The sequence below is a fragment of the Galleria mellonella genome, unplaced genomic scaffold (assembly GCF_026898425.1).
Source record: "Galleria mellonella isolate WM207_F2 unplaced genomic scaffold, CSIRO_AGI_GalMel_v1 utg64, whole genome shotgun sequence".
Classification (NCBI taxonomy): domain Eukaryota; kingdom Metazoa; phylum Arthropoda; class Insecta; order Lepidoptera; family Pyralidae; genus Galleria; species Galleria mellonella.
This window is the reverse complement of record NW_026442133.1, coordinates 3,444,312-3,464,692: the sequence shown is the minus strand read 5'-3', so window position 1 is coordinate 3,464,692 and position 20,381 is coordinate 3,444,312. Positions and strand designations below refer to the sequence as shown.

Genomic DNA, 20,381 nt, shown 5'->3' with positions numbered 1-20,381 from the left:
TCGTGGTTAATAACTTACTTTTTATATATACATATTTTACCATAAGGTTAAAAGAGGGTATTTAAATAAATACATTGTTTTAATTTTGTTATATCACAAATTTTCCCAGTGAGAAAAACTTCATGTTTGTTCGATATTTCAAACACAAATTTGATAATTAATCGAATTATTATGATATTGATAATTATACTTATTTTTGCTCTTAGTATCATTCAGATGTTCATAGCTACATAAAGAAACAAATGAAAAATAAAAAATAAATACAATGTTACCTTTTCATATAATATGGCTCTTATCTCTTTAATTCTTGCCAGTAATTGTAACACTTTTACGAATAGAAATGGGTAAAAGGTAAATACAGATTATAACAACCTGAATAGAGTGTCTCCGTAAAAATGTGTCTACAAAAATTGCCCAATATTTTATTTATAAAATGGCATCATCATCATGACAGTCGTTAACTGTTCACAGCTGATTATTGGCCTTTCTCTATTGGGGGACTTTACCAGTAGTCGCCACATGTGGCAGACGGATTGGCAACCGCAATTTAGGTTTGGTGATGTTTTAAGAGAGACACTGTTGCCTATCTCTCGACCATTAAGTTCTCTTAGTCATCTCTTACGACATCCATAGAAAAAGTGGTGGCTATCCGGGACCACACGGCAAAAAATAATGCTTCATACTTTTTATAATTAGTGACTTTATTCACTCGAATTATTATTTTGTATATTATACTACATTTTCTGAGTAAATTTCTGAAATAGGAAAATCGATAAAATAGGTTACTTCTAGGTAGCGTATCAAGATAATATCATATACCAGAGTTTAAGTAAATGTTTCAGAAATACCCCTGTAAATGGCAATTTGGCATCTATATACGTATATTTGATATTTTGTAATTAGCAATGAAAACAGAGAGATAAAATGTCTAAAAATTATGATTTTGAACTAACTGTATTGCTTCTATTACGACATCTTTCATAAACAGACGTTATCTAGTTAAAATTTTAACATATTAGTAAGATTTACCGATGTTATATTTTCAAACTTTCGTATTTATCAAAGGACAAAATAATGCTTCAGTCAAAGGTCTTAGTGTCTTTAGTACATTTTTTTGACAGGTCACGCTCCATCTGCTAGAAAAAATATACCTAGAATCTCTAATGGAAAAATGAAAAATATAATATACTGAATATTACATTGAAAGTTATAATTAATTAGAACTTGAGAATGAAGGAAAAACATGTTTATATATTGGGTAAATCCATGAATCACCCATCTCATAACTAATTGCGATTGCTACAGATAGCAAAGAAAACTAAATAAGTATTTATTGAATACATCAGTTAAATAAAATTGGATTTTAATTATATATAAAAATCTTAAAATCGATAATTTAATAAGTGTACTTGAAGTATTACTTACATAAAAAAATTGTTAGAAAAAATTTAATGACAAAACAACAATTTTTTTAGAATTTTTAATTTATATATATATATATATATATATATATATATATATATATATATATATATATATATATATATTTACGGTTGAAAGGCAAAATTGACTATAGCGACAAAAATATAAACTAGTTTTATATACCATTCGAATCGCCTGATTTTTCTGCGTCGAATGGTCTAGGTTTTAAAATTCTACGATAATTTTTTTGTCGGTTAAGTACTGCGTGATTTTAGGTAAATTTACAATTTTATGTTTACTTAGCGACAAAAAAAATGTCATTTAAAGAATATTTGCTACTTACGCCATTTTAAAAGTTGAAATATGGATTTATTCAATTTTTCATATCTTTGTTTTCACTTTTATTTGCAAGTAGGAATTTTTACTTGTTATGAAATTTCGTTTTTATCTGTTTTAGTATATTGTACCTATTTAAAAAAAATATAAATATTTTGGTTATGTAATTTTACCTGATGTAATATTTTGTGATATTGCAATTTATGTAATTTAACTAAAAATAAAATTAAAGTAAATTATACCTTAGATATTTTTACCTGTATAAAAATATGTTTGCTTTTAGCGGTATATATTTTTACTGCATATATTTGACTCGTTGAAATGAGTAAAAATGGCGCTTAGATAAATTTACCAGTACGCGAAATACAAATATTATATTTGGCAAATAGAAAATGTGTATGTGTTTATTACCATTGACATTGTAAGCACGATAATAGATAACACGGCATCAACTAAACAGGTGGCATTTCCTGGCACTACTATTGTATCGATTGATCATGATTATAATATCATAACGTTAAATAAATCTGATAACTCTGCATCAAATATATATAATTACGAAAATGAGAAAAACTCACGTTCTTTAACATCAGACCATGATGCACCATCTACATCCACCGGTTTGAGTAAAGAATCCAATGAATTAAATCCAATTAAATATAAAAGAATACCTAAGAAAGATGTTAGTTATATTGATTATATGTCAGATCAAGACTTTTCCATATTTTATGGCATAAATGATTCAGATAATTGGTCAGAAGGAGAAGAAGTAACCTCTGAAGATGATAATAATATACAATGAAATAGAAGAAAAATAATAAGAAGTAAAACGTACTAAAAAAATAACACTAAAACTAACGATGGTAGTCCTGATAACCAAGAACTAGAAATTATCGGAGAATCTGCGTCCAAAGCTTAAAAAATTATACCTAAGAAAAGAACGAACTAAAAATATAAAATCTGGTAAAAAATATATTACAAAGACTGGTATAGTTAAAACAGCGCCTAATCCTTGCTCTGGCAAAAAATCTGGTAATAACTGTGGTTCTTTATCTGAAGTAAGAAGAGGAAATTTTTCAATGATTTTTTGGATCTTGACCAAACACGTCGCCGTGATTGGTTAGTATCTATGTCAAAAAAGGATTCATCAAACGTAAATGTACAGACACTGATAAGCGCAACTACACTATTAAATATTTTATTAACAAAGGCGAAGGTAAAAAGTATGTTTGTCAACAATTTTTAGTAGCTACTCTGAACATTTCTGATAAAACAATTTACAATATTGTAAAAGATTCTACTTTTGGATGCACGAAAGAAAATATGAGAGGGATATCTGAACCCAGAAATATGTGAAACCCCTTTGGCCACAACAGAATATCAGTGTTTTGCTCTTTTGAGGGCAAAGCAATAAACTGAGTTGTGACCATTTTGTATTGTTACGGAACACGCACAAAAGGAAAAATTATACTTGGCTTTATGTATTTTTTTAATAATTTCTCTTTTCTCGCTTTTTATAATTTATGTGCTTGTAAGTAACACAAATAAATTGTATGTCTATCAAATAGAACTAAAAAAAAACTACTATAGTTAAGAGATATATAATATTATCCAAAATTACCAGCCCTTGTATTATAGTAGAAAACTGGCAGTATACAATATTTGCTTTTATGAAAATGGAACTCGTAATGTTTTCTGTTACTATTGGGATGAAACTAATGGCAAACGAGGATCAAATAAGATTGTATCAATACTGAACAAATATATTAAATCTAGAGGAAATATCTATATAAATATATAGTAATCGTACTGTATTAGCAATGTTGCATTCATCACTACAGGAGTATGAAAATATTAATACTATTAAAATAAATTTTCTCTTGACTGGTCATACTTATACTCGTATACCCGTAGATGCAGTACATGCAGTGATTGAAAATAGATTAAAGAATACAATTGTTTACGCACCATCTCAATGATTTACAATTTTTGCATATTAATAATCCAACTGGAAAGATAAGTAAGATTTGTATTATGACTTTCAAAGAAGGATAAGCAAAACAAAAATATTCGTGAACACTAACGCTTCTTTTGATACTGAAATTCAATTTAAAACCAAGATATCTCTTTTATCTTGTTATCGATCGCAGCTTCCAATATCAAAAGCCAAATATGATGATCTAGTCAAACTTTTCACAGACGATGTTATTCCTAATTGCTTTGTTAGCTTTCCATTGCAATAAATATCAAAGACACTTAAACTAATCAGATATTAAAGATTGTGATTTTAATAATAATTAATTAAAATAGTTTATTAAATTAACTATAATAAAAAACCAGATAACCTATTATAACTCTAACAATCATTTATTATTTTTAATAGACGAAAGTTAAAGACAGGTTTTAGATAAATTATGTGAAAGCAAAATTAGTCTTCTTATATTATGAATATTTTTGTTAATTTTATAGTATTATTTATTATCATTATTACATTATAAATAATTAATAATAATTAGTTTAAACTCAGTTTGGGATAATTTTAGGAAAATTTATTAACTAAAGATACATATTCTGCTAACACAACAATCATACAAGAACTTACCTAGACAATTTTACTTGATTTTGTTCAATCTAATATACGTCTTTATATAATTGTACTTGTAAGGAGATTTAGATGAATCAGGATAACGATATTTTTACTATTTTTATATATATAATTTTACCTATCTATATTTTTTATCTAACCGACATAAAATACTTCAAATTTTAGTCTGGGATAATTTTCTTTGATATCAAAAAATAACAAAAAATATATGTTTTCCGTAACTGTTAAAATTATTTCGATATGTCAATCAGGTAAATAGTTATGATTTTTTTTTCAAAAATTTCAACTTTAAACCGCTCTCCTGTAAAGTTTATTAAATGTCGCTTAGTTAAGGTTGCCTTTCAACCGTCGATATATATATATATATATATATCGTTATATATATTTAGTTTAATTAAAAATGTCTGAATATTGTATATATATAATATATTTATATTTAGGCAGTTTTTTTATTTACCAACTTTTAACGCTTTGTGAGTTCTAAATATTTTTTCTGTCCGATGACACACATTGCCATAAGGAAATGAGAACTATGTAAGCGTTACAATAATATTTATAAAATGAAATGTTTATTCTATTCTTTGCAATTAGGAAAAACATTACTAGTAATGATAATTATATTATTATTAACTTTTAACCGTAATTTCATCCGTATGACCAGGATTTGTTAATAGGCCAAGATAAATTGGAATCTATATCCTTCCAAATTATATACTAAATTTTACGATGATTGGTCTCAATCAATCGTTACAACGACTCAATATTAAGATGCTAAGTAGTAGCATACATATCAAAAAATGACAAAACACACTCAATTTTATATTTATAATATTAGCGAGTATTTTATTTACATACAACACAAAAATATTACAAAAAAGAAATGTGTTTTTTAATAAATATTTTTTGTGTTATATATGCTTATATAAATGATGCATTACATTCATTCGTCTCATTGCAATAACACAAAAAATATTATTGTCCTAGTAATGTTTTTAAATAACTTAAAAATAATACAAAAGGATTTTACTTTAGGAACTTGATTTATTTTTCTATACTAATTTTGATTATTGATATGATTTTTTTAATAGTAAAAAACTGTTTTTAATAAAAGTGTTTGATTAACCAATATTGATACATTTTATAATGGTAGTTATGACCGTCTATTAAAGTTAAAACAACATAAAAACACAAATAGTAGCACACTAAATATTTATTTAGAATATTGTTAATCTGTACGTATACTTACGAAATTTTATTAACATCTATTCAACACTTCATAAATTTTTTACATATATATTTTAATGGAATAATGTTCATTTTTTGCTGACCATCCAAACAAGAGCGACCAAACGCACTCGACTACCTCATACTTAACGCTTGCGCTTGACCTCCAAGGTCCAGTACCACGGCGCGAGTGTTAGACTTCGCCGATTTTTATCGATTCATTTGTAATTATAAAATCGAATACAATACAATCACGCAAACTCCAGTGACAATCGATATTTATATCGATATTATACATTGAGTGAAAATGAAGTGGCGAATAGTGATTTTTGTGTTGTCAACCTTATGGAAATATGTCGGTAGGTAACGATATAAAATAAGATTTATTCAAAATATCTTAATCTTAAATGAGTATATATACTTTTATATATAATGGAATTTTCTTAGTATCTGTTAATAATTGCCAAGATGTTTAAATGTGTATACGAAAGATAACGGTAAGGTTATCAAATTAATATAAACAAAAACCTATAAATGCGTAAATGATAATTGTAAATATTATTATATTTTGCTTTTGTTTTTGGATATATAGTAATATTTGTACAACTTTTAATAAATTATTTTTTACATACAGAAAGTTAGATCGAAATTTCTAAAACCGATATATAGATATCTAAACAGGTAACATGACAATTGCAATATACTATTCTGTGTATGTAGTTCCGGCATAGAATGAGCCAACCATTCCTTTCCCGTAGGTGTTACGACACCACGAGGCGACTAAAGGAAATTAATGGTCAAGAGATAAGTATAAACGTCCCTTTTAAAACATCACCAAACTCTAACTGCGATTGCCAACCTGTCCTCCAAGCGTGACAATTACTGGCAAAACTCCCCTTATCTCCCCCATAATGCCTATGTTCAGCAGTGGGCAGTTCACGGCTGATACCATCGTGATCAATGATACTATGTATAAAATCGATATCGTTAGTGTTTTTTTTTTTTTATTATTATTTTGTATACATAGATAATGAATATGAACGAATGAATAGTAGTCAGTCTATACATATGATGATGATGACAGCAATCATTTGAAATTTTAATTTCAAGTTGTATATATACATATATATACTAACGACAATGATTTATTTTATATACACAAATCTTTACAATGACAAATAAGTATTACTGTACTCCAAAATAAATATAATTATATACTTGACTACATTCTTCGTCTTATTCGTCTTTAACCGTGAAGCAGTTGTGTTTGCATGGCTGTGTTTCGGTTTGAAGGGTGGGATATGGCTGAATTTACTGGGTACAGAGGAATAACACATAAATGGCAACGCATATCATGGGCGAAACAGTATACTTGTTATGTCCATGGTACTGCTTTTACATGTCTATAGGCGACGGTTTACCACTTTCCATCAAGTGAGCCGTCAGCTTGTTTGCCATTCTAAGTTGTTAAAAAAAAAAACAAATAATAATATTCTTAAGGACTACCACGAAAATAAAAAAATATATAACATAGCGAAAACTTATGTACACAATAAATGCTCTTTGAGAAATAAAAGCTTTTATATTTCGAAATAGTTTGTATATCAACCAAAGCTAGTTAAAATAGTAGTTATAATCTTCAATATGTGGAATTTAAACTAGTATTAAAAACTTAACCTATTTGATAAAGTCTTTCACCTTTAGAAAGATACTAAACTAAGAACAACTGGCTACTATGTATTTAAAAAAAAATGGGATGGGTCGCTGGGATGATATCACGTGGATGGAATGTATGAAAGATGATAATGCCCGGTAGTGGAGTGAAGTTTCATCCCAATCATCTGGATGAGTGGCGGTCTTCCACCGTGCGTTTTTCAAGGCACTTTCTTTAACGCACAACCACTCTTTGGAATCAACTTCCAGCAGCAGTATTTCCGAACCGATACGACAACATAACCTTTAAGAAAAGAGTATATTCCTTTTTAAAAGGCCGGCAGCACACCTGCAATGCCGCTGGTGTTGTGGATGATCATGGGCGGCGTTAGTCACTTACCCTCAGGTGAGCACGTTTGCCCCCTGTGTTGTAAAAAAAATGTTAAGATGACTGCAAATATGTTTGTTTCACCTCTGTTTATTTACATTTAGATTTTCCTAATATTTTTAGTTGTATCGGTTTGGAGAAAAATTAACACTTTTACCTAATTACACACAAACCTGTGTTGATTTTCACTACATTTTGTCATATAACCACAAAGAGAACGCCGGTATAAAAGCTCTTTCTATAATTTCCACGTTTACCTCTTATCCTCTATTTTGTTACCTTAATTGATGTATTTCATTTTATTTATATACCATTAGGCTGTTAACAAGTACTTAAAGTGCCCTAAAGAATCATTACTCATAATAATTTCTCCAAGTCCTTATTACTTTTCTCTAAGAATTTAATTTCTGCTAAATATCGCGAACAGGAAAATTTTTACCCTAATTGCGAAAACAAACTATCAATGCTGTGCAGTGGTAACATGCCATCTCACCTTCCAAAGGTCGCAAGTTCGATCCCCGCACAATACAAACATTTGCATATTTAAGTATGTCTGTCTAGGTGTTTCCTATACGAGTATATAATGTATATGCATTTTAAAAATAATATTTAAGGATGTGTCTGCTTAATTTGTGACTAAATGGCATTATGCCATTGCAGCTATGTCCAGTGGTAGTTATTATTATTAATATTTAGGTACGAGTTATATAAGTAAGTATTTATTACTTGTCCTTGACATTAGTGATGAGTGACTTTTAATGTAATAGAACATTACGTATTCATTGCATGTATAGTATAAACATACTTAATTGTATTTACTTAGAGATGAAAATGGCGTGTCCGTTGTAATACAAATTGTTGTGATATTAGCAGATTGATAACTCAATTGTTTGTCATATTATCTTCATGCTTACGGTAAATAAGTTTAAATACAGTTATAAATAAATGTACAAATAAATCATATATTTTAGTATGTATGTATACATGGCCCAGTAGTATACTTACTCCGATAGATTATGAGTTTATATCAACTTTTTCAAAAATACCGTTACCAAAACTTTTTAACCCAAGTAACGGTAGCCGAGAGGTCAACCGACGAATCTAACTCGACTGGGTAGCGTTCAAAAAACTACGCCACACCGTCTCATCTAAAAACTTCAGACTTTAAAAACGAAAGTCTTTAACTAGTGCGTGTTACCACTGATGACCTACGGAACCGAAACATGCTCTTACAAGGTTGGTCGTATGCAGGCTATGTTTGAAGATTCTTTGCGTGATAGAATCCAAAATGAAGATATTCGCAAAAGAGCCAATATGACCGACATAGCCCGAAGGATAAGTAAACTGAAGTGGCAATGGGCTGGTCAGATAGCTCAAAGAACCCTGTCTCCGTACAGACTAACGCAGTGTAAGATGACCCCCCTAAATTCATACTTCAGTAACGACGTAAATGGAAGTCAGTGGATGCAGGTGTCTTGGGGCCGTCCCTTACAGCAGTCTATGTGTAAAGCCTATATTCAGCTGGATACAGTTAACGGCTAAAATGACGATGATCAACAATAGCCAAATACGCTATACATCGTATCTACTACTGCACCACAATAGTCTTAAACTGAGTTCTATATTTGACTTCAATTGAATTTAATAAAAATGTAAACAAACAACATTAATAGTTTTTTTATAAAATGTTTATATGATAACTTTTACTAAATTTCATCATTATCATCATCATTTTATATACATAGTTACATTATAATTTAATTCTATTGAAATAGACTATATTACAACCTTAATTATATCAACTACACTATAACAAATAATGAATACATCTGTAAGAATAAATTCTTTACTCTTATAGTTCCGGCTTGGCCCGTATTCATTTGGTTTTTACCACGTCCAGGCAACATTTTTTTCTGCAACATGATTCAATAATTATATTCTTCAAATCCTTTATAAGATGTTAATATTTAATTTGGTATTATTAAAATCATGTGCTCGCAAATAAGCGTTTCAAATCCTAACTCACGATAAACAAATTTCAAACCAAAACATCAACAATGAGTGATTTTAAGACTCCGTGGATTCTCAAATGCTTACCAAATTTAATTATTAAAATTAACTTTTATGAAATTTATTTAGACCAGCTCACACTAAAATATACTTAGTTACTAAAGTATCCGTAAGCTAGATTTAGATGTCTGTTAAAATTGCAGCCTTTATGCTGAAAATGGAAATAGATGAAACATGGGCAATGACGCAAAAAGAAATAAAGATGCTTGAGGCATTTTAAATGTGGGCATGAACGAGAATGGAAAAGAAAAGCTGTCCAGAAAAAGTAACAAAGGAGAATGTCTTGAAAAGACGAAAAGAGTGAACGAGAAAAGAGCATTAATAAAAATAATACAGAATAGAAGAGGCAAAATGCTGAGCTACCTTATATGACATGGCGATTTTTAGAGAGCATACTATGTATAAAGAGACTATTAGGTGTTATGTCATATAGGAAGGTCTAAAATATTTCCTGGAATAGAATGTATAAATTAGTTACATCGACAAGAAATGTACTATACTTTTCATTAAGAGATATTATACTCTTAATGAAAAGAGAGAACAGTGTGATGCTAAAATTACAATACTAAGATAATTTTTTTATAACATAGAGGGCAAACAAGCGTTCTTAAATATTTCGATGTCATGTTTTGGAAATACTACTACTTTAAAATGGTTTTATAGTTTTATATTACATAGCATTGAGCGTACGTTGCTATAAAGCTAATACCACTTTGGAGATATTTTATTAACTTTAGAGATTGAATCCATTATCTTATAATGTAAATCTTAATCTCATTCTTAAAAAATATTATTATTTTTATATTGGGAAAAGTTTAATGTGTTGGTATATTTGTTAAGACTTAAGTGAAATTGATTAATGAAATCTAAATCATGAGATCTTTAAAATATCTGTAATGAATGGTTGTGACGAATTCGCTAAGAATTAACTACGAAGGTTTCCAGAAGGAACTGTTTGGAGATGGATCTAACAGGGAATACTGCTAGCAATGGAGTTGTTAGATTTACGTAAATTGAGCCTATTCATGGCTCATCATATTGTACACTATGCCTTTTCTCTTTATCTAATGTAAACGTCCCATGTCGTTTTTTTTTTTTTTTTAGAAAAGTATATATATTCAATTTTTTTTTTTCAGTTTCAATTGATTGCGTCACGCCACTAGGTGCAACTAGTCAGTGCATCTCTCTATATGACTGCCCTCAACTCCTGTCTGCGTTTGAACTGCGGCCGTTGCCGAGTAACGTCATAAGATTCTTGAAGCAATCACAATGCGGTTTCGAGGGTTACACGCCGAGAGTTTGTTGTGGACCACTCGGGCAGAGAGATGAAACTTCTACTACTACGGTGAGAGAATAATAAATAGGTGTAAATTTTTAGTATAATTTTTTATAGCTAATGCTTTTACTTACTTACTGTATATTAATGAAATAATTTTCATTAATATACAGTAAGATTTTGATTAAAAAAATACATGTTATCATTTTTGTACAGTTTTTATTCTAATTGAATATATCCACACTCAAATAATGCGCGAAATAAAAATTAAATTTTATTATTCACATTCAATGTGATATATTGAACAATAATAATTTTTCACGAATTTAATGATTTTTTTTTTTTAATAAACAACTTCCATAATATAGAACAACCATATTATGTCAAGATTGTATTACCAATTTTTTAATACAGTAGAATCTCGATTATCCGGACAAGACAGGACAAATCGAATCCCATACAGTTATTACAACTATAGCGCATCAGGGATTTGGCTGCAATGAAAAGATGTGATTTAATACGTTAAATTTAATTATTGCTTATTTCACTTTGAAATCAATTACTCGGCTTTTCGATTATATGGAATGCCCCAGATTCTACTGTATATTTTTATAAACACTATTTTTATAATTTTTAGTATCTTATTTGAGTATCTCTTTTTACCGACCATCAAAAAAACTAGGAGGGCTTAATGGTCTAAGTCCAATTAAAGTTTGGCAGGTCAAGTCGAAGATACACAGATCTAATTAATACAGTCTTCGGGTTGTTTTTATTTTGTGACTACACGTAAGCTTCTTTTTCTTATGTAATTTAAAATGGCAAACAAGCTATAGGCATAGGCATAATGAAGTATACTGTATAGCACATGATACTCTTTAACATTAATCAGCTTACTAAAAACATCTACAACTATTTTTTTTTCTAATATCGTATTTAGATATTCGATTGTTGCAACCTTTCCCTTATAATAAATGTTTATTTCAGCAAAGACAACGTATTACGACGCAGTCAAATTCTGCCGAAATCGATCCAGTGTACGATGAAGACTCATCGCCAGCACCAAGAAACAATTGTGGAATTGATAATAATGGCGATAGAATATACGGAGGACAAATTACAGATTTGGATGAATTCCCGTGGATGGCATTGTTGGGTTACCGAACTCGTAAGTCTTTATATACCTATATATTTTTAAATTTAAATTACATTTAATTTGTAAAAAACTATTGACACTGACAAAGCCCAGATAATACAATTATGTAGTTACATAATGTTAAACAAAGATATTTTACGACAACCATTACCTAAACATTTAGCATATAAAATGTTATTTATATGAATCATTGATGTTTTTTTGTACAATTTATTTAATTATTAAAATTAACAATCAATTTGGTTTTATTATTTGTTTACTTATTTTTTTTTTGTCAGGATTTCATTTGTTAAACTGGGATACGTTAATTGACCAGGATCATTAGTCTAAGTTCTTCTCCGTCTCAATTAGTATGTGTAGGTATACTAAATCTTGTGACTGGTTGAGACATTAAGATGTCAAGAAATAAGATATAAACTTAAAGTTATTAAATGGTCATTAAATCAAGTTAGTTTAATTCTTACTTAATATACCATTAAATAAATTGAATAGAATTATAGTGCTCATTTATTAATTCACAATTTTCTTATATTGTTTTTCCCTTTCCTTTCCCATGGGTGTCGTAAGAGGTGCTAAGGAAACTTGGTCAAGGGATAGGCAGCAGCATCCCTTTTAAAACATAACCAAAACCTAACTGCGGTTGCCAACACGCTTGCCAAGCGTAGCAACTACTTCCAACACCCCCTTATGGGAGACGCCTTTGTTTACGACTAGCAGTGGGCAGTTAACGGCTGACATAATAATAATGATAAATATTTTCTTTTATTATTTCTTTATCATTCTTTATAGCGATATACGAGTATATATGTGCATTTTTTTATAGACAAAGGAAGAATATCGTATCAGTGTGGTGGCGTCCTAATCAACCATAGATACGTGTTAACAGCCGCACATTGCATCACAGGCGCTATTGAAAGGGAATTAGGGCATCTGTAAGTAATTTTAAATAATATTTCTTACTGCTAAGTGTAATCAATTCTTAATTTAAAGAAAAAAAACCGGCAGCAAACTTCTGTGCCTCTGGTATTTTGGGTGCTCATGGGCGGCGGTTGTCACTTACTATCAGGTGAGCCGCATGCTCATTTGCCCTCTGAGTTATAAAAAATAAAATTATATTTTAGATAGCTTTTTATCCGAGTGTAAATACAGATATAAATGTTTAGTAATTACGGAAATAAATACTATAGAATTATAGACTTCTAACTGATATGACAAATACGCGATATTAATAAATAATTTTAAGAAATATAAGTATTGGAAATAATAGTGAAATGTATTGATGTGAAGCATTAACACTTTTAATTAGCCTGAGTTCACTACAGGAGAATAGTCCTAATTTCCCCAAATATTCCAATACGATATTAGCACATCTTGGAAGATAAATTGGCGTGCATATATTTATTAAGCATATAATAATGTATAAGCGGGGCATACTTATCATATTTTTTATTATTATTTCAGTCGAGAGAGATAAAGACCAGTAAATTACTATGTACAAAGGTTGGCGCATTAGGCTTTTAAACATGTTTTAAGAGGGTCGCTGCTGGTCATTTCTCGCCGTCCCTTAATCTCCTCTTACGACACCTACGGGAAAGGAAGGGTTGACCCATTCTATGCTAGAGCACACAAAAGCTTATCATATACAAGTAAAAATATGTCTAAACAAGGAAGTCCAGACATTTTAATTGTTCTTAGTTTTTAATTTATATTTTTACTTTTTTATTATCAAAGCATATACGTGATATTGGCATGTGGACCCGTAGAACCTCCTTTCTCGTGGATACTATTAGGCGACGGAATAAAGGTCAAGAGATGGTCTGTGGTTGCCAATTTGCCTGTCAAGCGTAGCAACATTTTTTTTTTATACAACATAGAATGGCAAACAAGCTGACGGCCTACTTGATGGAAAGTGGTAACCGTCGCCTGTAGACATGAGCAATACCATGGACATAACAGAGTATACTGTTTCGTCCTATGACACCCCCTATGCGTTGCCATTCCTGAGGACTCAGGTGTCATTCCTCCGTACCCAGTAAATTCACGCCATATCCCACCCTTCAAACCGAAACACAGCCATGCAAACACAACTGCTTTACGGTTGAAACACGAATGGGACAGCTTGACTTTTGTACAAAGTCTCCCTCTGGTAAAGTCCACCAAGGGAGAGGCCTATGTTCAGCAGTGGACAGTAAACCACTGATATCATTATCGTCATACGTGATAACCTAAGGAAGTTTATATTAGATATATCTATAGATAGATTATATATAATATGCAGATGATTATACTCGTACATGCTTACGTGACGTGATAATTTTATTCTAAAAAGTCATCGAGTTCGTTCACTACCGTATAGCCCGCAAACACAAGCTGTAAGGACATAGCATGACGTCACCAATAGTGCTAATGTCGTTTAAAACAACAATTCGATTTTAAGAAGACTTTTTTGTTCTAACATTTGTGACGTAACTACGTAAATAAATATTAAACAACGAATTGTGATATGGCATAATGAGCCGGATCGTTGATTTTCCTGTGCATTGATGGCTGACTCGTTCGTCATACTCATGAACGGTTTCTGCTTGTAGGGATTGGTTTTCACATGTTTGCTTGTTTATTTGCCATTTAATAATATATGGTATATAAATATAAATTAATGCTAATTACAGTCATAGTACCCAAACAAATATAAAATTATCGTGTACATAATAAATTGAAAATGATTAAAATGACTATTGAGTTTTTTTATTCGGGTTCTTCTTAGCAGATAACAACGTCCCGAACTCAGTAGTAGAGTCATAAAAAAATAACGATAAAGATTATTATATATAGTTCGTTAAAAAAATCTGAGATTTGGATAATAATATTCATTCAGAGCAAAACTAATTGTCGTGTCCAATTTCATTTATGCATAAATCGATCATCATTTGAACAGACAAACATCAATCTTAATACCAAATCTCTGGCAGGAGTAAACAGACAGGCAACAAAGTATATTTATGTAAAAAATATTTTAATGCAACAAGGATTATGAGATTGGCAAGCAAGTTGACTACTCGCGTGATGGAAAGTAGTAACTGTCGCGTATAAACATGAATATTTATTTTTATTTATTTATTAGTACATATATGTGTATAGGCAGGCTTAATGCTAAAAGCATTCTCTCCCAGTCAACCATTCGAATGCGGTACTAATAAAAATTTATATACATACATACTAAAATGTACATATACAAACAAATAAATATATATAAATAACAAATATACTTACACATATATAAGATATACTACATTATACACGGAGATAAGAATAATAGATAGTGCTTACCAACTGCTCAGATAAAGTATAATAGTGAGCATAAACGTGTTTTTTGAAAGTCGGTTATAAGAATGAATAGTGACGCCCCAGTAATTTCTTTCTCTTTTCCTCTTTCTCTCTCTCTCTCTCTCTCTCTCTCTCTCTCTCTGTGTGTGTGTGTGTGTGTGTGTGTGTGTGTGTGTATGTCTCTCTTTAAAACACGAACAATTATTACATTTTCATAATATCTACATAGTTACCTACATAGTAGTTTAATATTGAGTTTATTTTTTAGAGTGACCGTACGTTTAGGGGAATACGACACCCAAACGGACGTAGACTGTAGCGATGGAGAATGTGCTGATCCTCCGCAAGAAATACCCGTGCTATCAACATATCCTCATCCAGGATATATCGATGGGAATATAAATAGAAGAGACGACGTTGGACTTGTGCGACTTGCTAGAAGAGCGAAATATTCTTGTAAGTATTATGTTATAACCACTTACAAGTATTTTAATTGCTTCCTTAAGTATTCAAGTGTTGGATATTTTTATGTAATTATGTAATAGTTTAATTTTCCTGTCATTTAGACTTATATTTTAATATTATTAGTAAACCCAACGTAGAATCACCACCTATTTGGGGAGAGTATTGATTTCAAATGTATTGTATGAAAAATGGATGTGGATGGTTCAAGACTATTTTGTGGCAGTCAATGTTATAGGAGATCTGTGTGGATAACATAAGACAATAAAAATAAATAGCTAATATCCAATTATTCGACTCGCTTTAATTACAATAATCATAGACTAAATAAATAAGAATGCCCCAATATAATTAAATTGAGATGATTGATTACTTGTACGACAGCTCGCTTCTACTTAATGATGACTTATATTTATATACGTATATACAATATTATGACTTGTCGATTGACCGCTAAGACACGATCTTACAATTTACAGGTATATATACCTACATCACGTTCACAGTTTGATTACAATGTGAGTGCTTCACTTGGAAGCTCAGAATTATTTTTTCATAGATTAACTTATTTTATAATAACTAACTAATATCACAAATGTGAAAATTAGTTTGTTTATAATAGAATGGTAATCACGCGTGCGCTATCGGTATACGCTGGCAGGACGCTAGTGATAGGTGAGAATGAAAGCAGGCCAGTTAGCTCATTAAAACGAATTCCACGAGAATTAACCAATTTAATTCAGGGGGAACCGCGTGGAAATTGACTTAATAGAGTATATTGCTAGCAATGGGAGTTTCATACCCCATTACTAACAATTCCTTTTCCCAACCAATTATTTAATATTTTAGTTAGTTTCCAGGAGAGACCACGTGGAGATCGACCTGACAGGGTGTATTGCTAGCAATAGGACTGATGGTTCGCATTACTAACAATTCCTTCCCTTTACCAATCATTATATTTGATATACAGTTCCAATATGCGATATAGAATGACATAGGCTTCTTTCAATCTCGGTCTATGAATATTCCCGCATTCAAGCAGATGAAGTGCCTAAAAACTAGTATATTATAAAATAAACAAGCACTATACTAATGATGACAATAAAACTCGACCGCGACGATAATAATTACATTGTTAATGACACGTGTCATATAATAATTAGAATAAAGATTATCTTAATGTATTGGGTCACAAAGAGATAAAAGAGGTAAATACAAATGACACGAGATTACGAGTATTAGTTAGAAAAATCTATATATTTAAATTAGGCGACAAACAGAATGGGGACTAGCAGCCCCATTGTTAACAATACATTCTGTCAGACGCTCCACGCGGCTCCCCTGGAAACCATCATGGTTTATTCTTAATGATTTTGTTACGATGATTCAACTGGCCTGTCCTTTCATCATAGTCTACCATCTTTAAATGGGGATTACTATTCTATTTTCATCCATTAGTAAAAACCCATGAGAGGTTTGTCATTATTATAATGTTTGTACATGAAAGTTATTTAGGAAAAATTAATATAAATAATAAATATAAATAATAAGGTCTTATAATATTAAGAATTTTTGTCTGTCTGTACGTATATTTGTTCTGTTATCACGCAAAAACTACTGCACTAAATTGGATGCGATTTCTACCGTTTTGTTCCTGCAGATATAACTAAAATATAGAAAAATATAAAATATAGATAAAATTATCTGATACGTCATCTACAAGTGATTTATTTCATTTATTTTCCTACTTCCGAAATCCAACAGTACGAAGTAGCGGACAAAAACCTATTAGACATACATATATGTAGAAAAACTTTTATACAAATTGCATATAATGTTACAGATTACGTTAAACCAGTATGTTTGGCGGACGGTAATTCGCGGCTAGGCGATGGATACGAGGTGTACGTAGCCGGCTGGGGGAAAACCTTAGAAGGTAACGTATTGATTCAAACATGCAAGTCCGGTTTGATACGGTGTTTCGTAGAATTTCAAATCAATTTCGATCGCTTGTGGCTACTCTATTTGTTATTCTGGTGGCGCGGGAAATTGCATGTAAAATGGATGTGGAATGCACGTAAATGACTACTGTTTTAGGATACCTCAACTATATGGTAGTATACTACAAGTATAATATATAGGTAACTTCAAATATAACATGACTATGTTTGGCTATATTTACTATTGTTTAAAAGACTGTTACGATCCAAAATATAGATTTAATCTCTTTGCGGTACTTCTGTAAAGAAAAAAGTATTAAAAAACATTTTAATAAAAAAAATGTCTCCGTAAGGAAGGAATCGAATAATACGTGATTTTATTTTGTAAAAATTAGAGAAATAACATCATGCACTTAAAAACCGGTGGAGATGAATTAACTTTTTTCTTGGACTATCCAATGTTGTCAAAATGTTGCTATTATTTATACATTTATATATTCTTTATTACACTATAAAATTTGTACAAATGCCGTATGCCATTATCTTCCAGGTTACCGTTAGGTAAAAACAGAAAGCGTTTGAGGCCAGTGGTGGCAGTTTATTATTCTTCCAATATATATAATTTTTTTAAATCATTAGAATAGCAAAGAATCTGATGGTTCACCTGATGGAAAATGGCCACTGTCGCCTACAGATATGAATATCGCCATGGACAATACACTATAGTTGCTTAGTAGATGTACTCGTGTAAATAAACATACAAACATACTAAATTAAATTTTCAGGTATCAACAGCCCGATCAAACTAAAACTAAACTTGCCAATATACAATAAAAACGAATGCGTCAACAAATACAGAACTCTTGGTGCTGAGTTAGTTGAAAAGCAGATCTGTGCTGGTGGATCCTATAGGCAGGACGCATGCCGAGGTGATTCCGGTGGCCCATTGATGAGGAAGTTACCCGGGGGTACTTGGGAGGCAGTTGGGGTGGTCTCATTCGGGTACGGTTGTGGAAGAGAAGGATGGCCCGGTGTATACACGTCTGTCGCTGCATACAACGATTGGATACGATCGAAAATCAGATCTACAAATGTATAGTTAAGAATAAAAATAACTAGAATTTAAAAACAAACCTCGAGAAGTCAAGAATTTATATTAAAAATAGTGTACATAGATTAAATGTAAATAATATGGAAAAGTTATCATTTAAGTTAATTTTATAAAATAAAATATAACATTGTTTCTGGAATAAGTAATGTCATAATTATTTAAAAATATGAAAATGTAATATTTTTGTTTTTGAATAATTAACTAGTAAGATTACTCACATTCTTAATTATTTAAGAGAGTTCCTTTTTTATTTTTTTTAAATTTTGTTGTTATCAATTCATTGTACTTTAGGCAAAAAGTCTTTACATGAAAAATAATAAAATGAACATAATTTTATTATTAATAATATTGAATTATTTAAATAACTGAATTACCACTAGTCTCATGTGTTACTAGAATAAATAAACTGAAAAAATGTATAAGAAGTCGTTTCTTAAATATAATATGAACATATTTTTAAAATAATTTATTGGTTAATTATTAGAGAATAAGAGAATAATATTTTAATGGGAATTATTATAGTCAATTAGTTTTCTGGTTAAAACTATATGTCTATATATCTGATACCCTTCTGGTAATATTAAGGTTAATAATTTAATATTATTTTTTAATTCTACACTTTCAAAACCATTTAAATGCTGACGTAAGTTTTAAAACAGTAATTTTTCTTTCTCCCGATCGTAATTGCCAAAGAGCTGAATAATATCTAATGCAATTATGTTTCGTTATTTATAAAAAATATCTCATTAAATTCCAGGCAAAAAGTCATAACTTTTCATACATTAACACAATTGACTTGTTTATTTTCTTTATGCCAGAGCAGAAGTAGTCTAAAATACTTTTAACCAATAGAAACCTGATGACACATTTTTAAATACATGAATATACTAAAAATATATATTATGTAAATAGTACTCTTTCAACTATCACTTGTGATATTAGTAAAATATATAAAAATTATATATATTCAATAAATAGCTAATAAAATTTAATTCTATTATACTTTTTATGACATTTTATTTATTATATAAAAGTAAGAAAACATATTATTCGTATGTATTGTTTTATTGCCCCAAATTTATAATCTCGCTATGACTTTAATTCATCGTATCAGCCTTTAATTGTCCACTGCTGAACATAAGCCTCCCTTGCGATGTTTTGCCAGTAGTTGCCACGCTTGGTAGGCAGATTTTAGCAACCGCAGTCAGGCTTTGAAAATGTTTAAGAGGGACGCTACTGCCCATCCCTCTTCCTCCCTTAGTCGGCTCTTACGACACTCACGAGAAAGGAAGGGGTGGCCTATTCTATGCTGGATCCACATGGCCGTGACTTTAATTAATAATGACTAATTGGTGCATAGTCATTGCATCATATCGTACGAGTCTTTCGTGACCCTCGATTTCTACCACGGAAGTTG

At 30.4% G+C, this 20,381-nt stretch overlaps 1 protein-coding gene across 1 annotated transcript in view; it reads left to right on the top strand.

The window, feature by feature from the left end:
• The window catches only part of LOC113512560 (transmembrane protease serine 9-like), a 28,367-nt gene extending 8,348 nt beyond the window's left edge, over nucleotides 1-20,019 (top strand). The window contains exons 8-15 of the mRNA XM_052900111.1: nucleotides 8,289-8,303; nucleotides 9,123-9,132; nucleotides 10,835-11,043; nucleotides 11,959-12,139; nucleotides 12,951-13,059; nucleotides 15,720-15,907; nucleotides 17,757-17,849; nucleotides 18,639-20,019. Coding sequence (XP_052756071.1) covers nucleotides 8,289-8,303; nucleotides 9,123-9,132; nucleotides 10,835-11,043; nucleotides 11,959-12,139; nucleotides 12,951-13,059; nucleotides 15,720-15,907; nucleotides 17,757-17,849; nucleotides 18,639-18,952 — 1,119 coding nt within the window. The 3' untranslated portion in view covers nucleotides 18,953-20,019. The remainder of the gene's footprint in view (nucleotides 1-8,288; nucleotides 8,304-9,122; nucleotides 9,133-10,834; nucleotides 11,044-11,958; nucleotides 12,140-12,950; nucleotides 13,060-15,719; nucleotides 15,908-17,756; nucleotides 17,850-18,638) is intronic.
• Nucleotides 20,020-20,381: the final 362 nt, after the last annotated feature.